Source organism: Cimex lectularius, unplaced genomic scaffold (genome assembly GCF_000648675.2).
Source record: "Cimex lectularius strain Harlan isolate CLEC.00 unplaced genomic scaffold, Clec_2.1 scaffold7, whole genome shotgun sequence".
Taxonomy (NCBI): Eukaryota; Metazoa; Arthropoda; class Insecta; order Hemiptera; family Cimicidae; genus Cimex; species Cimex lectularius.
In genome coordinates, this window is record NW_019392731.1 from 428,302 (window position 1) to 451,244 (window position 22,943).

The following is a 22,943-nucleotide window of genomic DNA, read 5'->3' on the forward strand; positions in this document are numbered from 1 at the left end:
TGGTAATTTGGATTAGATAAATAAATAATTAATAACAAAATTGGGGATGTCGGTGACCGCAACGGATTAGGCGTTGACACGGAGCTCATCACTGTAAGGTAAAATATTCAGGTCCTGGTTCGAATCCAGTGGCCCTGCATTCAAAAATCCGACATACTTACAAAAGGGCTTTTTTCAAAAAACACCGGCACCCCGAGGCTGGATATAACCTCTGCTGTTGCAAACCCTCGTTAAAAAAAAATTAATTTAAAAAAATACAAATCATATACTATACTGAACTCTTATTATTACATCAACTTCCTGATTTAAAAAATTTATATTTATACGCTTGTTGAGATTTGCCCTCTAATTTTGGATTGGTAGAATTTATAAATTGGACGGGTTAACGGGCAGTAAATACAAGGGTGATCAAGATACTCCACTTCTTTTTACAATTGGCCGATCCAATCGGTGTTATTTATGCTTTAACATGACAACAGCAAACAGTACGAATATTGGGTTTTTATAAATGTATGCCATTGGGTTGCTGTAGTTTTCGCTGATTTAAAAAAAAAAATAAAATAAATAAATTCCGTCAAAGCGAAATGCTATTAGATATTCAAGGCTAGGTTACACACACTCTCTTCCAAACCAATATCAACACAATGATAGCAATATGGATAGTTTTTAGTAAACCTTGATATGTTAGTTTCCCAGCAAAAAGGAGTATTCTGTTTGTAGATATTACAGAACAACAGCAAAAAACCCAATGACCTTTAGTAAAAATATTGCAATTAACTGTTAGAAATACTAACTAAAATATAACAAAAAATTATGTGACATAAAAGAACTCTATTCATTATTGAGACAAAATAAAATCAAATCGTAAACCGCTTGGTGTTCTATCCGTACAGGGTCGCAATACTGAAAAACAAATAAAAACAGGAATAAACGTGATTCATAAAATCTTGTGTAAAAATATAAGCTTTCATGGGCATGAATACTTTATATATTTTTAGTTTAATTTGAGCTTTATAATGTTTATTCGAAATTATATAGACACTCTTTAATTGTAGAGAAGAGATCTCCTATTTGAGGACAACGACGTCTTTTACGTTTTACTCATGTTAATTTTCTTAATAAAAGTTTGATCTGTTCTCATTATTTATCATGTTGTAAATACTTAACCAGTTCAAAACTATCAAAATACACCAGCCTGATTTAGAAATTGGTCAGAACAATTTGAAAATTAATTCCGTCAATATTCTCTTTAATTGCATTCGAAATTCGTTCAATTTGGGCTTGGCAATCGTCCTGGGAGTTCGGCAAACCTTTTAAGAGTGGGACTTGGGCAATGATAGGCATTAATTCGGCCGTTTCTTCAATTGGGCAACCATCTCAAAACTCTAACACAGAGTTTACATTAGAGTTTCGGTTAATGAGGATATTATCTATGGGCCAACTTAACACTCCTATGGCAAAATAATTTAAAGAAAAAAGTGATATTGAACGAATCGGGAAATACTTTTGGTACACTTAACTTTATTTTCATCCAAAGGTTGATAGTCAACTTTGTTAGTGTATAATTGAATATCTACATTAAAAATGTGTGGTGTTTAGTGACAGTTAATTATTGATTATTTGGAGATCCTGAGTTGAGGTGTGATGTAGGTTTTAGAAAAACATTTTCTTTATCGTACCCACGTTTCAATCTTTATTGAGATCATCTTCAGGGCTTGGGATTTATAAACATTGTTTAAATTTTACAAATACATGTGGGATGTGAAAAAAATGAATTTATACAATGCTAGAAAATTTTAGATAAAAAAATGAATTTAATAATGATAGAAAATATTAGATTTAAAAAAGAATAAATTTATATAATGATAGAAAATTGTTTTTCTAAACGAAAATCTAAAATTATCTATCAGTATATAAATTTATTTTTTTAATCTAAAATTTCTAGCATTGTATAAATTATTATTTTTATCTAGAATTTTATAGCATTTTATAAATTCATTCTATCATTATATAAATTCATTTTTTTAACCAGAATTTTCCGGCATTGTATAAATTCATTGTTTTATCTAAAATTTTCTAGCATTCTATAAATTCATTTTTTTAACTAGAATTTTCCAGCATTGTATAAATACATTTTTTATCTAAAATTTTCTAGCATTGTATAAATTCATTTTTATTTTAATCTAAAATTTTCTAGCATTGTATAAATTCATTTTTTTATCTAAAAGTTTTGGAATTGTATAAATTCATTTTTTTCACATCCCACATGTATTTGTAAAATTTAAACAATGTTTGTAAATCCCAGGCCCTGAAGATGATCTCAATAAAGATCGAAACGTGGGCACGATAAAGAAAATGTTTTTCTAAAACCTACATCACACCTCATCTCAGGATCTCCAAATAATCAATAATTAACGGTCACTAAACAGCACACATTTTTTATGTAAATCAATTATAAACTAACAAAGTTGACTGTCAACCTTTGTATGAAAATAAAGTTACATGTACCAAAAGTATTTCCCGATTCGTCCAATATCACTTTTTTCTTTAAATTATTTGTTATTAATGGAAATGTGTGGTGATTAGTGACCGTTTATTGATGATTGTTCAGAAATCGTGAGTTGCGGTCTGGTGTGATGTAGGTTTCAGAAAAACATTTTCTTTATCGTGCCAACGTTTCGATCTTCATTGACATCATCTTCAGGTCCTGGGATTTACAAACATTGTTTACATTTAACACATCCTACATGTATTTTTTAAATGTAAGCAATGTTTGTAAATCCCAGGGCATGAAGATGATCTCAATAAAGATCGAAACGTGGGCACGATAAAGAAAATGTATTTCTGAAACCTACATCACACCAGTCCGATCTCTTGATTTCTGAATAATCATTAATGGAAATGATGAATGAGTTGTACTATGAGTTTTATTTTAATAAGAGAGAATAAATATCCCTTTAGTTTGATAAATTTGAAATTGAGATTTTTCATTACAGGGAAACACTGATTCAGTTTAACATTAAGAATTTTATTATGTTAATAAGTAAGCGCAATTCGAACTAACAATGAAGCGATTATTTATTTTCAAAATTTCTGCTTAATATCTGCCGGTTCATAAACTCATAAATTGGCCGTTTTCGATCATTTTGGTCTGACAGACGGTCTGATAAAACCCTACCTAACCTAACCCAATCTAACTTAACCAACCCGTCCCTCTAACCATATCTAACCCATCCCATGCACACTCCCCTGTAACGAGAAATCGATGAAGTAAAAATGAACAAGGAAAAATTGTATCCAGCCCAGAACATATGCATATGAACGTCTAGCGGTTTTACGTATTTGTCAATATTTTATATATCTAGTGGCTAAGGTATATGTAGACCAAACCAAAAAAAACAAACACGAAATGGCCAATCGAGCGGAAAATTTATTTTTTATTTCCAAAAAGAATCTTTTGTAAATATTTTTTGTGGAAAAATAAAAATATCAGCTTTCATGGGTATGTAACCTTCAGATGACGCGATGTCCGCTTTTTATCGTTTTTTACCTACAGTGAAGAAAAAGCAATAGTTGTTAATTCATATATTACCATTTTACAGTCTGACAATAGGAAGAAAAATCATCAAAACCAAGCCGTAAAACTTTCAAAAGAGACCGTCCAACATATTCAGTTTTTATTCTCGTGAAATTTCAAAAATTGAATTAGCGAATATACGCGGGGCAATATCGATTTCAGTCAATTTTTGTATTATAGGTGTGATACTAAGAGAAAGACAAATAAATGGCGAAATGTATGTATCACGTCAGTCTTTATTGTTTATGAGTACAAGGAATAATTAAATTTTTGGCGTTTAGATATGTGCAAAGATGTGTTGGTTTATGGAAAAAAGACTGAATGAATTTTAGTTTTTCTACGTGTTTTCGAATAGGACAGATTCTGTGTCCGTAGTTTTAAAGTGTCAATTTTATACCGGCGTCGTATAATTGAATTTCAAGTTGGGAAAGTTACCACCTGTCGAAAGAGTCACTTGTCTCTTTTAGACTTCGTTGGTAACGCCGACACGATGTCAATAAATATTGACGTCACACAACAAAGAGGCTTATGCATATGCACGTTACGACATATAAATCGCTCACTGCCGGTTGTAAAATTCAAAATTTCGACAAGGTGGAGGTTGGTCTGTAACGCTTTCATAGATTTTAGACTTATTATAAAAAACAAATATTTAAAAATTTAACAATTTGCTAAGGCTTTATCTTTTGATGTTTTTGTCCTTTGAATTACGTAAAATTATAAATACAGTAAAGTTATTTTCTATAATATATTTTACCCCTAAGTAAACCCCGCAAAAATAAAGACTTAATAAGCTTGATAATTATTCATTTTTCTGCCTTTAAGGTTTGTAATAAATCTTGCAACAACTTGTACTTAAACAAGTTTGACGCCTTGCCCTGCTGGAACCACAGTTCATGTTGTCTTTAAATTAAGCCGTGTTTCTTGTTTCAAGAAAGAGGAGAACTTTGTAAAAGGAGCAAAAGTTCCGTATTCTTAGATTATTCCAAAGGCTTAAAAGAAAATGTTCAGCTGTAATTAATGAAAAAATCTTCAATGACAGAAAACAATATCTTCAACAGCAAATTGTCAGATCTTTCAGTTCAAAAGAAATTAGAACTTTTATTTGCTAGGGTATTTACAATTACGAGGTTAGATAAACTCTCAGGGTAGCCTTTGGTGTGGTACCCTACACATTTACCAAGTTTTGTAAATTTTCATAAATAATAATTTTTTTTTTACTTATTTATAAACATACGTAATGCGTTATATATATAATAGTTGAGAGGTGTGTGCTTTTTGGACCGAATGAGACACCGACACTAGCACGGTATTGAGTCAACATAGTTGTGCCAGAGTGCTATTTCCTAAACTAGATTTGAATTTGGTTTACTGACAACCTGTTAATTGGTATATTCGAAAGTATTCACAAAATAATAAGAAAGGAGGAAACAAATAAGATCGAGAAAGAAAGGACAAAAAAGGTTGTCAGGATAAAATTAATTTTAACTAATTTAATTATTAATATATATTTAAAATAATAATAATGCCATTCATTATCATTGGCAAGAATGACATTAGCATATTTCGAAAAATTTCAAAAAGGTTATTGACATGTTTAGTATCCGTACTAATTTAAAAGTAAACCGATATATGTTACACTGTGTAACAGTATTTAGTTGCATGAATACCATAAACGCACAAATATTAAAATACAATTTAAATGTATTAATCAATTAAAAATAAATATAACGCACAACATTTTGTTTTAAGTATTTCAGGCAGACATGATCGATATTTATTTGTACATAAAACTAAAGAAATATTTATGCTAAATTGTAAATATATAATTGTTTGGGTTATACAATAAAATAAAATATTAAAAAACATCACTTTTACTTTTAATAAAATATTCGTAAAAATATGTGTAGAGATTCGACGAATTTAAATATGAAATATTAAAAACATCACTTATACTTTTAATAAAGTATTAGTGAAAATTTGTGTGGCGATTCGACAAATTAAAATATGAAATATTAAAAAACATCACTTTTACTTTTAATAAAATATTCGTGAAAATTTGTGTAGAGATTAGACGAATTAAAATATGAAATATTAAAAACTTCACTTATACTTTTAATAAAATATTAGATTAAAATTTTTGTGGAGATTCGACAAATTAAAATATGAAATATTAAGAAACATCACTTTTACTTTTAATAAAATATTAGTGAAAATTTGTGTGGAGATCCGACAAATTAAAATTTGAAATATCAAAAAAGATCACTTATACTTTTAATAAAATATTCGTGAAAATTTGTGTGGAGATTCGACGTATTTCTAATTTGAAATGCTATATTTGGTTAAATTACTTGTAACTGTATATAATAAATTATAAAACATTTTTTAAAAGTCAGTTTTATATTTTCTATGGATGGATAAAATAAATAGAGGACTGGCTTTTGTAGGGATATTCTTTACTGCTTTTCTACAATTCATAAAATTCTTTTTAAAAAATCCAGCAAATCGATTTATCTTGCTGTATTTAAAATTTATGACCGTGGCGATTTTTTTTGGCAGGTTTTATTTACGGATCGTAGAAATCATTGTAGGGTGGAGTTGAATGTATGTCCGGGGGGTGGATTTATTTTATTGCTACAGCACCGTTGAAACTGGAACAAGCAGTAAAATCTCGGCGTAAAACTTTTAATGATATCCCGGTGTACTGAAGGAAGTCGGTGACACCTGTTGTCTGATAGAATTATTGTTAATCAAGTGGTGTAAAAACCTCTGTGTGGTTCGTTTTCCTCCGATAAGTGGAAGTTTGTCCCGTTTTTTCACAATTGCCGGCCGGGAGGAGGTTCCCGAACTAGGTGGGTAACCCAGACGTAATTTCAGCCATGTGACAGAGGGCTTATGTAATAATTGAAATCTCGATCATTTTCATGGCGGTTACGCAACATTTTAAACCATTATTTTAATGAAAACGAACGTTTTTTTTCACTCCCATTCATCGGCCCTGATGAATGTAGATCCGGTTGAAAGTATCACTGCATCCGAGCCGAAAGACAATAAAAAAAGTACGGCTTAATAGGAAAGAGTATAAATAATGCATATCCTTTAAGGCGGGCGGTGCGGTCAGGATTACGAAAGATCAATTTTGGGTTATATAAAAGTTTAACAACTGCGAGATGGTAGAGGGTCAACAAACTTCCCATTGTCCTGTTCGGCTCAGTTTTACTTTCTTCTACGCCGACCTCTTACCCTACACCGTGTTCCTTTTTACTCTTTCACAATGCTTTAGTTTTATAAACACAACCTGCACGCAATGCGTCCATTCCAACAGGCATTTTATTTTCTAAATAACACAACCGGGTTTCATAAGCGTTTATTATACATTTTAGGCGAGAGGTTTAGAGTTCTACGCTGTGTTATTTTTAGTTTGCCAGATGCCTGCGCGTAACAAAATATACTTTTAATCTAAAAATTTACCGCAAACTCTAAACATGGTCAAACATGACTTATTTTCGAAACGCTAGAAACACTTTCACCACAATTCATAGACCAATAGATAACAGTTAAATGTGAATGGATTTTTATTTATAATTTATTTCCTTAGCTGGTCTAAATTTGGAATACTTTCACTATTCCAGAAAAACTAAGAGCAAGACGGTTTGGTTAATTAATTATATATATTGTACCTATTTTTTAAATTCGAATGGAAACAGGTTTATCCATTTGCATGTTTTTTTTAAATTCTAAAACATTATTTTTATTTTATTGTCAACGTTACATTGATACATCAAGCTAAGAAACCTATTACGTCCTTCATTCTTCATTTTAAATCAATTTTAACATAGTGGCACTCTCGACACGACACGCAAGAATGGCACAATTACACAGAAGACAAACACTTTGAGCCCTGAAGATGATCTCAATAAAGACCGAAACGTTGGCACAATAAAGAAAATGTGTTTCTGAAACCTACATCACACCAGACCGCATCTCACGATTTCTGAATAATTATAAATATTGATGATTTAATATATAACATAACAAAACAGGTTTCAAAAATTATATTAAATTGTATAACGTCGAATAAATTTAAATGATCATCGAATTATTTCCTTAAAAGTTATAACACTTTTCATTGTCACTCATAAAGGAAGAATTACTGGCTCAAAACTGGTTTTGTGAACGGCTTTAAATTTAGAAATTTTTTATAGTTCTTGAAAAATTAAGACTATAATTTAAAAAAATTACACATAAAATGTAATTGTTATTGGATAATGGTATAAAATTATAAAAAAATCACAGGATACTATTTAAATTAAATACAGTTGAAGATATATATAATAGAAAATTTAGAAGATTGCTTTGGTTGTCTTCGTCCAGAATATAATACACAAGAAGATAAAGAATAAATAGCTCATTTAAACATTTTCCTATAAAAAATTTATTATTATTTTTATAAAAATTTTGTATTAGATGAAACCTTTTGAACTTTATTTTTTATTAATTTTGACCTAGTGTCAAAATTGTATTTGACAGAATACCTTTTTAAAATTATATTTAATTTGATTTCAGAGTAATTCCATGACCTTGTTTTGTTGCTGCTGTTAAATTATGTAATATTATTATATTCTGCTATGCTTTATATTATCGTTAAATGAAACATCCGTCAGCTAAATATGCACGCCAATATTTAAATCATGGTAGTTTTTCGTAAAGATCATAGAGTTATTCATATAAGTTGTATTTTAAATGTTTAATAAACGCGTGTTTTTTAAACCTTAATTTTAATCATTGTGTTTTATAAATTGAAATAATAATTCAATACAGCTTTTCAATATCCAAGACATAGTTGAACGAACTTTTTTTTGGGTTAAAATTGATCACAGTAATATTTGCACTGTTGTTATTCCTAATTTCACTAGTCGTACATCAATGCACTTATGACACGTAGAAAAAGAAATACTACATCTTTTATTACACTCCGCGGAATGAAATAAAAATGTTTGTCTTGTGCTAACATAGTACTTTTTGTCATAAGCATTAGTACCTTAAAAAATTGATTATATTGTACATTATATTTTGTTTACGGGGACAATTTGTTCTATAATGAAATGGTAATAATAAAAAATCTAAGAATGTTTCATAAGCTATAATTGATAAGGGTTGGGTGAGTATGTTCTTTAATCTCTTTAAAATACAGTTCTTACTATTACGTTTCATATGCTTGACAAATAAAGACGTGAACTTGGACGTAAGTAAATAAAAATAGGGCAAATGATAAATTATAAATGCAATAAACAAAGATTAAAACTGTATATGATACGTTAAAAAGCCAGCTCTAATTTCCTATTTATGTTTTCTTATATATAACAATTTACTAATTTTTTAAGTCCATTTCGTCAACTTTTAAATTTTATTAGATATCAATGCAGGTTACTCTTTGTTCTACAAGTAACTGGCATTCCAAAAATGTTAAGCAGATTCATCATCCTTCTAGAGGATGGAAAAAAAGATACATTAAAAAAACGATTATATTGATAAAAATTTATTGAGTAGTTTTGTTTAGTGTATTTTCTGGATATAAGAAGGTTTATAGAAAATATAAACAAAATTATAATACATTTAACTATTTTAATATTTAGGAGGTAGTTTGTGTAAAACATTATGGAAAATTTTCTGTCATGATGGTTTAACGAAAATTGAGGTGGTAAATGTTTAGAACAGATATCGATTGAGCCATGATTAAAACGGTTTTTTTCCGCCCTCTCGTTAAAAGATTTTTTTGATGAATGTCGGCATCATGGCTGTCAATTTTTGAATGTAAAGAAGCGGCGTCATTTTGGTTAATAAACATCCCAATTTTTCCGCGTTAAGTAAATCTAGAGGGGTGTCGCTTCATGATGCCTCGAAAAAAATTTAACACCGTCGTCGGGTAGGTTAAAATTAAAACTGAATTAGGACTTTGAAATATGTTGACAGGAGCACAAAATGGGATAATAAATGCTTTAGAGAGGGGGGGATTTCGGGTCTTGTAGGGAGTGTATGTCGCGCAGCATGTGTATATACGAAAAAAGGGAGATGGGGAAGATCATTTTCACTAAACGGGTGAACATTTTTTTCACCCTATATTTAGTTTTTCCCAATTAACACCATTTAGGGAAATGTTTAACATATGTTGAAATGTTATATAAATATAGAATTTTTCATTGCTTTCTAGTTGTTACGGACATTTTGATATTGAAAATGAAGTTTTTGAACAAATAATATACCTTGTTCTGTCACACGCAGAACGAACAAATAATTTTAAAAAAAACTACGGACAACATTTCTTGATATTTAGTAAAGTTTTTGAGCAATTAAAACATTAAAATTGCCAACGTTATTTATCAACATTCGTTAATTTCATTTTCAGATAACGTAACGCCCACCGAGTAGATACATCTATTCGTGAGGCTTGGACAAAATAACACATTGTGAAAAGAGAAAAATGTAGAAAATAAAAAGAATAAAGCAAACATAATAATGAATTTATATAATAAAAGGTATATATCCGAAAGATTTATGAATATAAATTGATATTGGTATAGGTTTATTGAAGATATTCTTAATACACTTGGATTTTTATTAGGATAATTACAATTATAATTTTTGTTTATAATCCCATCATACTTAAAATAGAAATAACAAATTATTGTAAAATCAACAATGAAGTAATTACATTGGGAGAAAGTTAAACTTATAAGTTATATTTTTACAGAGCATATTATTATTGAATAACACCGCAAGAATAAATAATCTTTGGTTATGTTCTGTTAAAGATAAATAACTATCATTTTATAGAAATACACGTTATACATACAAAATTAAATGTAGATTTTTCATAAAGTATAAATAACTAGACCAGGAACGTTTTAGAAGAAGAACATTATTTCACGATTTAAAAATGAAATAAAATACAAATCAAAAGTAATATTTTACAGGGTGAAAGAAAAGAATACAATGTGCAGGTAACTAATTCAATATTAAATATTATAATTTGTTTTCTTATATTTGACCTCAACAGTTAATCTTATGATTTTTCCTTCTTGAAGGTGGGATAATAGGTCATCTCAAAAAACCACAACGTTCGGATTTATGTTAATCCTTCCTCAGGTGAGTTAACGGCTGTACACAGAACAAATATTTTTTACATTTGATTTTTAGATCAAATATTTGTTCTTTGTACAGGCGTTAACTCACCTGAGGCAGGATTAAAATAAATCCGAAACATTTTGGATAAAAACTGGTTCTGGTTTTTTTGAGAAGACCTATTATCCCACCTTCAAGAAGGAAAAATCGTAAGATTATAATTTGTAATAGTACAGTGAACAATATTTACTTAATAATTAGTATTTCAGTTTTAACATTGAATGAGTAATTAAGAAAGAGAAAGAGACAAAGAGAGTGAGTGAGAGAGACAGAAAGAAAGTGAGAGAGAGAGAGAGAGAGAGAGAGAGAGAAAATTGAATTGAACATTTTACATAACGTTTATAAAAGCTCGCAAATTCATATCTCATGGGTCGCTCTTACATTTAAAGGGAAAATATAGATAGATAAAAAAAAACAGCTAGATAATGTTTGATAGATAGATAGATAGATAGATAGATAGATAGATAGAGAGAGAGAGAGAGAGAGAGAGAGAGAGAGAGAGAAATGGAAGGTAAAAGAGTGAAAGAAGACACAGGAATGAGAGGGAGAAAGAGAAAGTGAAAAAGAGTGATAGACAGTAGCTAGGATCTTAAAATCTTAAACCATTAAAAACTAAATCCATAAAATGAATTTGAACTTACAAAAAGTTATTATATGTGTAATTAGTACCACTGAGTTATGACACAATTAAATATTGACAAACCCTTGCGGAAATTCATTATTATTCACTAATTCAAACGTTTCCAGTATAATTCTAGTTAAAATTACACAAGATAAAATGATTTTAAATTTAATTTTGTTTGTTCAACTCGCAGAATATTTTATTTGTATATATTTTTCTCAATAAAATAAGGCGATTCATCCCCTTTTTTGAGGATCATCGGAAATTTTCCGACGACAAAACGACTTAATGGCCCGGGCTTAATTGACTGAGTACACGATGGACCAGGTCTGATGAAGTCTTTCACAAAAACGTTTATGATGATTCTGCCCTTTGTACGAGTGTATCGGTTTGCGCTCTAGTGGCTGGTTAACCGGAGGCATCGGGGATGCAACCCGGTAGAAAAATCACCCTTGAGAATCGAAAGGTCGCGCTTGTTGACCCGACCGTGTCGCCTGAAAGCTCAAAGCTTTTCTGCAGATTACCCTCCAAACCGAATTTTTTCACTCTTCAAATAACGTTAAATATGATTCTAAATGCCTTAATATTTACAAAACTCCCATCTTGGGTGGGGAAATCTTTCTAATCGCTCGGGGCTTCAATTTTAAACGAACGCCCCGACGCAGTATCCATTGATTTTGATTTAATCTAAAATTCTAACGCAGTGGAGTTTGGATTAGTTGTGCAGCCAGGTCACGTCGATTTGAGACGATTGCACGATCCTATGCTCGTCCAATATACAGCAAGATTACTGATGATCGATTACTTCCGTTTATACGTTTATTCCATTATTAGGTTTTTGAGCTCTGTACAATTACGTCAGTTAGGCGAATGAGAATCTTCAAACGAACATCTACTTAACGATAATATATACGTAAATATTTTGAAACATACTAAGAATTTTGTTTTAAACATTTATCTTAACTCTTGAATATTTTTTCTTGTCAACGAGAAAAATAATTATTCAAAAAAAGATTAAATTTCAATTTTGTTAGATTAAATTAAAGAAATAACTATTCAGATATCGGTCACTAATCTCTACACATAAAGAAATAACTTTAAATAGGTGTCAGGTCACGATAGCTCAAGTGGTAGAGCAGCGGCGTATCTTGCCAAAGATCGTGGGTTCGAATCCCACTCGTGCCATTGACTTTTTTATCTCAACTAAAAACCTTAATTAATTTTAAATATGTGTTTACTCTAACAGATAAGAAGGGGAATCAGAAAAGTTAGGTCCTTACAAAAATGTACTCTTCCTGTGATTAATGAATATAAAATGTTATCTCAAAGTGAGGTAGTAGATAGACCTAACGATAAAATATAAAATATGCCTTTTCACTTCAAAGACTGTTTTGACTTTAGATCAATCATCGTTCTGTTAGGTGGAGCTACTCCAAAGAAACTGATTAGTGAATCGAGGTACTAACCGGCAATGTACCACTTCCAATGTAACTGAATGGGACGGTGCTGATTATTGACGCGTTACCAATCATTTCCAAGCAACTCGGCTGCCGAGTTACTAGTTACAGAATTGGTCTGTTTCGGGTGATTTTCAAGATGAACGATCAACAGGTGAACATTTTATTTGTGAGATAAATAGAAAAAATCCTGTTTCACTCAATGCTTCTTGGATACTTGAAGAAAGACGATATTGGAAAAACAAACTATCAAGCTGAAAAAAAAATCTCCTTCGTATTCTTTATTTTCTGTAATATGACAAATTTTATCGCTTAAATCATGCCTGGTATCATGCTGTTCATGAAAAAAGACTTTACTGGAGAAACTACAGATTTCATTCTTTTTGAGTGGATTCGTGTGTAGATCCGCGTCACTAATTAGTAACTGATTAGTGACTCGTTATATTAGACAAAACCTCGCTCTATCTCAGCGACCGTTAGGTGGATGGATGTGTTGGAATGTGAGAGCCATCTTATAATCCTTTTTTTCCTTTTTATTATTTTTTTTTATTCCATTCATCATCGAGTATATTCCAAACTCCTCTCGGATGAATTTATTAAGAATTGATACGTCAATTTACATCACTTGACTCTCTGTAAGAATTTCATGCTGCTGTTTGTGCTCCCTTGACCGGTATTGCTTTATGTGACGATTGGGGCTACATTTACTTGGTAAAATTCGAACTCGCCTTTATTTTGCACTATTTTCTCCAGAAGAAAGAGAACGATGCTATACATTCTTTGGATTCGTTTCATATTGTTGGTCATGTCATGCTCATTGCTTAGGTCGCAGCCATGGATGGTAAAGTGCGACACCTTACCGCATTAATATTGTGTTATAAATTTTTTTGAACTTTATTTTTTCGCTTTGCTAGGGAATTTTGTTTGTTAAAAAAATCTATATATAACATTTGAGTTGATGCTGAAAAATTCTTACTCACACGTCTGATTATCACTGATCATTTTGTTATGTTTGTTTTCTTAATGGAGATGATCAAAATGAAAGAAAATTAGCTTGTATAAAAATATAGAAAAGGCCGACCAGATCGGCTAATTTACGACTCAAACCGCAGATACATAACAACACATAAAATGAACTAACACATAAATTATCACAGCACCTCTTAATCTATCAATTTGTTGATTTTACTGACTCTAAAAATTGATAATCATATCGACTAGCTTCAATTTCTAAAATCTAACTGATAAAAAAATAAAACGTCGTTTGAAATTATCTTTCTGTCAAATGAGTATACAATAGAGTTTAATGCCCAAATCTTTATACATTTCTACAAATAAAAATGAAGTTTATGTTTATTTTCTTTCATATTTAGAACATTTTATTATATTTGTGGTGTTTAGTGACCGTTAGTCAATGATTATTCGGAGATCGTCAGATGTGGTCTGGTGTAACGTAGGTTTTAGAAAAAAAATTTTCTTTATCGTGCCAACGTTTCGATCTTTATTGAGATGATCTTCTGGGCCTGGGATTTACAAACATTGATTAAATTTAACAAATACATGTAGGATGTAGAAAAAATGTTTTATTATATAATTGTTTTAGAAGGATGACACATTCAATATCACAGAATAACAGGCATAAAGTTGATAACATACGGAATAATTTTTCAAATTCAAAAGTGTTTAAATTTTTGGATCAGAAAATGAATGAAATATTATATAATTTTTTTTAAGCAAACGGTGATGAGGATTCAGTCAAATTCTTCTCTTTACAGTGATATAATTAAAATTTTTAATAAATGTTTCAATAATCAAACATTTTCTAATAAAATTGGACTATATTATGTCAAACAAATTGTCCAACGTTGCACGTAATTTTTCAGAGTAAACTACTATTTACATAATAATAAATAAAACAGTATAATGAAACAAAAACTTAAAAAACGTGTATTTTTGACAGCCCAAAGTGTTTAAATTTTTGGTTCAAAAAATAAACAAAATGTTATTTAAAATTTTATTTTTCTTTTAAAGCAAACAGTGATGAGGATTCAGTCAAATTCGTCCCTTTATCGAATACACATAAATCATTAAAAATTTTGATAAATGTTTCAATATTCAAACATTTTGTAACAAAATTGGACTACATTATGTAAAATAATTGTCCAACGTTGTACGTAATTTTTCAAAATAAAAAATCTATTTATATAATAATAAATTAAAAAGTTTGATAAAACAAAAACATAATCAACTTGCATTTTTGACAGTCCAAAGACCTGAAATTTTTGTGATGTCATTTACATCTTCAGTTAAGTTTGAAGATTTAGTTTCGAATAAAAATAACAATGATTATGTCCAAAAGTGTTGAACCTTGGCCTTAAAAGTAATATGTATAATTTCTATAAGAAATGCCTGAATATTAATATAAGTAAGTCCAATCTTATACAATTTTTTTCTTATATTTTTTATTTGTAAGAGTTTTATAAAGCACAGTTTTTTTTTCATCGCACGTCCTACGTGGGATAATAACAGGGCGCAGCAATCTTTCTTTCCTTTTGTGTCATATGTGTGATGATGTACGAGCCGTACGTGAAATCAGAGATGACAATATCGCAAAGGAAGTTGGAATTTGGACCAAACTGATACAACAATTCATACGGTCTTAACAAGTACTTTCTGATGTCTAAATTAAATACAATATTACATGCGTGTTCAATAAAGGGTTTGAAAAAGAGGATGAAAAATAAATGATAGATGATTCTTATGTATTCTTCCCGTGTTTTGTGTGTATAAGTTGATTCTCAAACGTGGCGTAAGTAATGATTAACGATTTGTGAATATGAAATTACACCCCAACATATTCTACATCAACTGAGACAACTCTGAGAAATGGAAAATATGCCCTGCGGAATTTTAACATATGCGAATGTAAATACCACTGGCAGTTTATCCAATGGTGATTGGTGATCTCGACTTCGTAACTTTATTTGATGTCCGCAAAAGGGGGCAAAAGCCCTTCGGTAAAAATAAATGTCGGCGGCGATAATATAGGTTTGTTTTCTGATAATATTATGATAGCTAATAAATAATTCGGAGGGAGAAGAGCAGTCGTAAATCGCCTCGAGATGTTCAATCTTAAAAAAATATGTGTTAGATACGAGGGGGTTGAAGGGCATTTATTATTTTCTGAATTCTGAAAGCTTTCCGTATCAAAATTCCTCCTATTTAAGATTACTTTAAACAATGATTTAAATGTTAAAATTTATTTCATTTAATTAATCAATAAATTTTCACTGACAGCTTCGGTTTGAAATTGTTGGCTTGAACGTCCAAGCAGCATGAAATAAAAGATAAATGGATCATAATCGATCGTTTTGTGTGTATCGCGCTCGATTAAGTGGAAAAATTTGTGTATCATACCAGCGTGCAAATCGTGCTTCTAAATTATAATTCCCTATTACGAAAAGGCAGTAAAACGTGTTTGAGGTGAAGCGTACTTCCGTATGTTATTCAATGATCCCACCCCTGAGAGCTTTCCCCGCTCGATGGCCCTTCTGAACTCCAATCAATCCACCTTTTTTTTCTTTGATTTTTTATTCAGTGCACTACGAAAACACGAAACTTTGTTTACTTCCCGAGGATAGCTTAAAAGGGATGCCGATGAAAAACCGTCAGAGGGACCACGAGGAAACGTTAAAAATTGACTAAAAACCGTACGTCAAGACGGTGGGTAGAAAATAAATTGCCTTTTCTGCAATAAGCTTGGCGTACTGACTATTGTGGAAAAATCAATTTATTTCCCACCAGTTATCTTATTATGGGGTTCCAGAAAATCAGGACACTACCAGAAAATTAAAAGAAATAAATTAATTATTCGGAGATCGTGAGATGCGGTCTGGTGGGACGTAGGTTTTAGAAAAACATTTTTTTTATCGTACCAACGTTTCGATCTTTATTGAGATCAACTTCAGGACCTGGGATTTACAAAACATTGTTTAAATTTTACAAATACATGTAGGATGTGAAAAAATGAATTTCTAGCGTTGTATCATTTTTTCACATCCTACATGTATTTGTAAAATTTAAACATTGCTTATAAATCCCAGTCCCTGAAGATGATCCCAATAAAGATCGAAACGTTGGCACGATAAAGAAAATGTTTTTCCAAAACCAGCGTCACTCCAGACAGCATCTCACGAACTCCGAGTAATAATTGACTAACGGCCACTAAACACCACACATTTCTAAGAAATAAATTAAATTAAATTAATTCATACAAACATACAGCTTGAGGACTGATTGAAACTGATGATTATGAAATTAATTTTGCACGCCAAAACATTTATTATGAACCTTTTTAACATCAACGACATTACTAACGAGACAGGCAAGCTAACAATACAGGAAGATTGTTATAACACAAAAACCTTCAGAAAACAAAATATTATAAAATGCTAATTACGTTCGGACAACATTTACTGGACTCTGTTAGTTAAATTTTATATGGGCCAACAAAATATAAACAGCCAGAATGAACAAACGACAAGTTAATAAGGAAGGACCCGTTCCATATAGATCAAGGGATGTATAAAAGTTGGAATCCTTTTTTTTTAAACAAAAATCGAAGACGCTTCCGAATAAAGGAAGAAACACGGAAGTCGTAAAAAATAACTCGGCGAGAGGGGAAAAAGTTTTCAGGAACCCTCTTCAATTTACAACGGATTTTGTTTTTCTCGTTTTTTAGTATTACGTATTCGACTCAAATATACATCGTGAATACATTATGTCAAATTTACGGTGTTTCATAAGAACAAATTTATAGAATGGCATGGTGCATTAACTCAAACAGATTCCTCCATGCTCTTTGGTTGGAATCTGTTATCACAATCTAGAGAAAGCAAATTAGCAAGCAATTAAATTTTAGATACAATTGAATATCGAAAATAATGTTTTATTTTCTAGGTTTATAGTTTGTTTTATTACTACTTACTACTACACAATATAAGGAAATATAAGGAGTTGCGATGACTATTACAGTATCAATAATTTTTCTTTCTAAGATATTTTGAATATTTTACATATTAAAATACTTTTAATTATTACACATTGATATTGACTTGTAACAACAAAATATTATACTTTTTTTGACCTTCTTTTTCCAAATGAAAATATCTACATAGAAGTTTAAACTATTAGTATTTGATTTGTGTAATATTTGTACATATATGTACTTTTGTTTTTGTTTGATATTAGCTAGATAAAGAGTTACAGAAATGAACTAGATATTTGAACGTACTGCATACCCCCCAGCTAAAACCCAGTTATGCACAATAATTGAAATTATTGACAGTAGTTCATATTTGTGCTATTTTGTGTGGTACAATTTCAACCAGATATGGAACAAAAAATATATAACCATAAAATTTCGGTTTCGATCATTTGTTATTTTAAAAACGGCTTAAATTAAAAGCGGCATTAAAGTTTGAATTTTTTAAAATAACTCTTTACGTTAAATAATGGGGTGTTAAAATAAAAAATGCTCTCAAATCTTATTGAAAATGTTTATTTGGAGTACGTGAGATGCGGTCTTGTGTGATGTATGTTGACAAAAACATTTTATATATTGTGCCAACGTTTCGATTTTTAATTAGATCATCTCCAGGGTTACTAAGTAAACAGTAAATACAATAAGTAAATACTACAAATTTTTGAAAAGTTAAAAAATGAAAGGGATGTTGGCAAAGTGGAACGAGAAATGATAGGTCCATATAAAAAGTGCTGTCGTTCCTTATGGTATACTCAGGATTGTTACATTTATATATAAAAATAATAAATAAACTATAGACTCAATAATAAAATTTAGTTTGTAATTATTGCATTGTTCTATTTTTCATTTTCCTTTTGCGGTAATGTATTATATTTATTGAATCTCACCACAATTGTTTTGCAGAGCTGCTGTCAATCCAAGTAGATGAATGGCTTGAGAATTACCTTATTTGCTGCAAAAACAGCGTCGAGAGAGCGAAAGAGAATTTGGATATGTACTTCACCAGCAAGATCATAGTCCCAGAGGTGTTTACACATCGCGACCCTCTTCAGGAAGCTTTCAAGACCAGCTGTCAAGTTATGTAAGTGGAATTGGGCAATATTATTAATACATTCTGTAAATAGAACCTTGAAAGTGCATTAGAGAAGGTGACGTTTGTTTTGTTTGGGCTTATCCCAAAATCTGATTTTTTGTCTGCAGGGCCATTGGGTTTGTACCGACTTTGACCGATGAAGGAAGGAAGGTTTTCTTCTTCTCCCATAGGCGGAACACCGCGGAGGACTTTGACCCGGTTGTTATGATGAAGAGGATTTCGATGATTTTGGACATTCTGCTATTAGAGGGCATCGATTTTCTCGGGATAGAAATTATAGTTGATTGTAAAAACGTCTGCTTGAGCCATCTTACACGGTATAACTTGAACACCACCAAGAAAGTGCAAGACGTCGGTTTGGTGAGTAATATAAAAATTAAAAAATTATAAAATATTTTAACTCTATATCCGAAACAATATAAAGTTTTTTACGGTGTAGTCTTGATAAAAAGGCAAAAGTTTTCCACCTAATTTAAAAGGTCATCATCAAGGCAAAACAATCTTAAATATTTCAACAAAATGACATAATCAAAATTTCGTTGAAGATCGACTTAGACCTAATATTGCCAAGGACTGTAACCAAAAAGGAAGTGCCCGTTTTTCGGACGTGCAGCTGGTATATTTCCTATTTGTATTGCTTAATCCAGAAATACTCGAAAAAGTTTAATTATTTTGATGGGAAATTATTTTTTCGACGTATTTCTACTCATTATTTAGCCATCAAAATATAATTTCTTTCCCACCTATCAGCTATTTTTACCGTCAGTTAGTTGTTAAAACAAAGACGAAAATATTATCGATTATTGTTGGTACCATTTACCCAAAATTTACTCAATGCATTCCACCTAATCTTTTCCTGTTTTATCATTTTACTGTACTATGTTCGTACGTAGGGTGTTTTGAAAAATAAAAATTGACTCGTTAAATTTTTGCAATAACCTAAAATTGTGACAAGATTTACACCTCTTTTATTTTTTTTTGCACGTGGTGATTTTGTAACCTATTCGTATTTACAATTGTTTCCCTTTGATTTCTATATAAAACACACTAATTATTATTTCGGTACGAGGACGGGTTCCGGAGAAAACGTACCGAAAGTACAACTTTTCGTGAGATATGAGTTGATACGCTATAAAAACATTAAACATCGATTTCTCTTATCGAAACGATATTTTAGTTGGGAAAGTAATTTTTTACGAAGAAAAGGCATAAAAGAAAGCCTTGGCAAAGCGAAGGGATAAAGGGTTGTAAATTCCTGAAAAAGTTCAAAAAGTTATTTCATACACTTTTAACACTCGGAATCTCATATTCAAAAAATATTTTACAAAAACAATTTTAATCCAAAAAAAACTGTCGCTACCCTTTTAACAACAAAATATTCAATGTAATATAAAAAGCAAAAAGTATTTTTCTCTAGTAATCACACGTCTGATCAGGATAAACAATCGTAGCAATGAATAATTATTTTTAAAACAATAAACCAAAAATCCAAACATTACCTACGTTATTAATCTAATTAAAAAATATATATTTTGAAAACAATTGAGCAATTCAACCTAATTTACATACTATCATCAAAATAATTATCTAATGTTGTTTAGTTTGTTCAACAACATCAACAACTATCTTTTCTTGTTTTATTTTATTTTAATTTTTCTTATTATTTACGTTTCGATTCTGATAGGCAATAAATAAACATAATATTATTTATGTGTTTTGAAAATATATTCCTAAAATATTTCTCTGTACTCAGTTTCTAGCTCAAATTCGCCCATATATTTCCGGATTTCTAAGCTATATTAGAAGGAATTAACAAATAGTTTCAGTTCCAATTATATATGTCTTGGTGGGTTTTATACCAAAATGTAAAACTGGTTTTGGACATTACTAATCATCAAAACATAACCTAAACTAAGTAAATTTCTATTTCGTGGGACAGAAAAACATTTTCTTTGTGGAATTTTTTTTTGCAACAGTTTTTTCTCAACGTGGGAGATATGATATTAAGCAATTTTTGAATACTATGTTTTATAAGTACGATAGTACGTAAGATTCATTCTTAAATAAATTTAATTTGGAATTCGTAAGCTGAATTGGTTTTTATTCGAGACAGTACGTCAAATTATCATAAATTATATGATTTTTGGTTGGATAATTTTATCATATTTTAATTATTCGAAAAGTTTAATAGTAAAGAAAAAATACGAACGGTTTAATTAAAGGCATCATCGTTTTGAAAAAGGCAATGAATGGCTATTTATTAAGCAGTAAAATGAATAAAACGGCGTTGCCGGTTTATTACTATTGTAGTGGAGTCTCGCAGTACCCGAGATTAGCCTTGGGCCAAGATGAGAAATAACCGTAGTGAATAGCTAATGTAGGTCAGGCAAGAAATGACCTCGGCCAGGTCAGTGTATAATTACGTGCAAAGAAAGCGAATTTGAGCCGCCAAGTCTTTTGAATGACGATGGCGTAAAAGCTACGTCTACGATTTCCCAAAAATGCACATAATACATGGGTGCAAAGTGCCGAAATGGAATTCATGCCCAGCAACATACAACAGCACTGTGAGAGAAAGCGGTAGATAAAAGATGCGTGTTTTTTTAATCTTACATGGACTCGAGTAAACAGAAAACACACAGACTGAAGATGGCAAAGAGCCGAAACGAGCCTGTCAATAGCAAGTAAAGGCAGACCAATTTGACCAAAAAGACCAATTAACGATATTTATGCTCCATGTAACTTTTTTCTATTATATATAATGTATGTCGCCCTAGAATGTCGCTAACTTTAAAGAATAGCGGCAGTTCTGAATACCGGAGTTAATTGAAGAGAAACGTTTTGCTGTTCAGTATACTATTTAATTTTAAACGAATGTTGTTCATGATTTTAAAATATTTTATTTTTTGTACTACTGACTGGCCTATTATGGGTCTTTCGTTGGAATTTTAATTGTATTAAACATAAAATAAAAAAGTGTTTTATACAATGTATTTGTGAAATTGTATTGAAAACCAGAAAGTTTCTTTTATCAGTATTCGTATTGTAAAATTGCTATGTACATATAATTTTAAAGGTTTGCAATAATCAGTAGATTTGAAGTTTATAAATTTTATGACTAGAAAGTTTTGAAAAAATGATTTACGACCAAACATTTAATAAAAACAAATAAGTATCTTGAAATTGATACGCGTATTGCCGCAAATTTGTACGTAATGTAGGTCCATAGCTTTACCGAGGTCAATTGCAACATTCGCGTAATATTTTTGGAAGTTATTAGAACGCAGCGATACACGGATTTCGTGAATAGATAAACTAACCTTGTCTTATTACGTTTCAGGTAACATAAGGGTTTTATTACAAAAATCGAACTTATTTTGTAAAAGTCCTTTTTTAAATATTCAAGGATATAAAAAAATATGTTTTCCAATTAAAAACAAAGGAAATGTATAATTATCATCACTAATCGGTTGATTCGGTCTGAAAATCTCTATTAACTAATATTCTCTTTTGTCTACTCGGTACTACGTATCTGATGTTTTTCCCAGAATTAATTTTCTCATGATTCGTAGTAATTTTTTGTTACATGCTTACATCCTTGACACAGCAAAAAACACAATTATCCTTTTATTATATAACGAATCACTTAACGCCTAATTGTACAATACTGTTAATGGTCAATTTTTTAAAAAATTACTGAATACATTATATATATATAAAGTGGAAGGTTTATGGGCCGACAAACAGCTGAGGTCATCGCCGGCCCTCCGCATGTATTCCTTCTCTTTCCTGTCTTTCTCGCGTATTTTGTATTGAACTGCAGCCATTTGAGCATCTCGATCTGGTTACTGACTCTCTGCTTTTACGAATACATTATAATACATTATAATACATCAAATTCTCTTCTTAATGATTTCGTATATAAAAACAACCTATACTATATAAAAAAATAAATGTGATATCAATGC

General features: G+C 30.6%; 2 protein-coding genes across 2 annotated transcripts in view; one reads left to right on the top strand and one right to left on the bottom strand.

Annotated features, from left to right (window-relative positions):
* LOC106663856 (acetylcholine receptor subunit alpha-like 1) overlaps positions 1-22,943 on the bottom strand; it is a 272,550-nt gene that overhangs the window by 60,206 nt on the left and 189,401 nt on the right. The window lies entirely within an intron of this gene.
* The window catches only part of LOC112126895 (alpha-tocopherol transfer protein-like), a 45,109-nt gene that overhangs the window by 8,151 nt on the left and 14,015 nt on the right, over positions 1-22,943 (top strand). The window contains exons 3-4 of the mRNA XM_024226862.1: positions 18,786-18,963; positions 19,083-19,335. Of these exons, the coding sequence (XP_024082630.1) occupies positions 18,786-18,963; positions 19,083-19,335 (431 nt within the window). The remainder of the gene's footprint in view (positions 1-18,785; positions 18,964-19,082; positions 19,336-22,943) is intronic.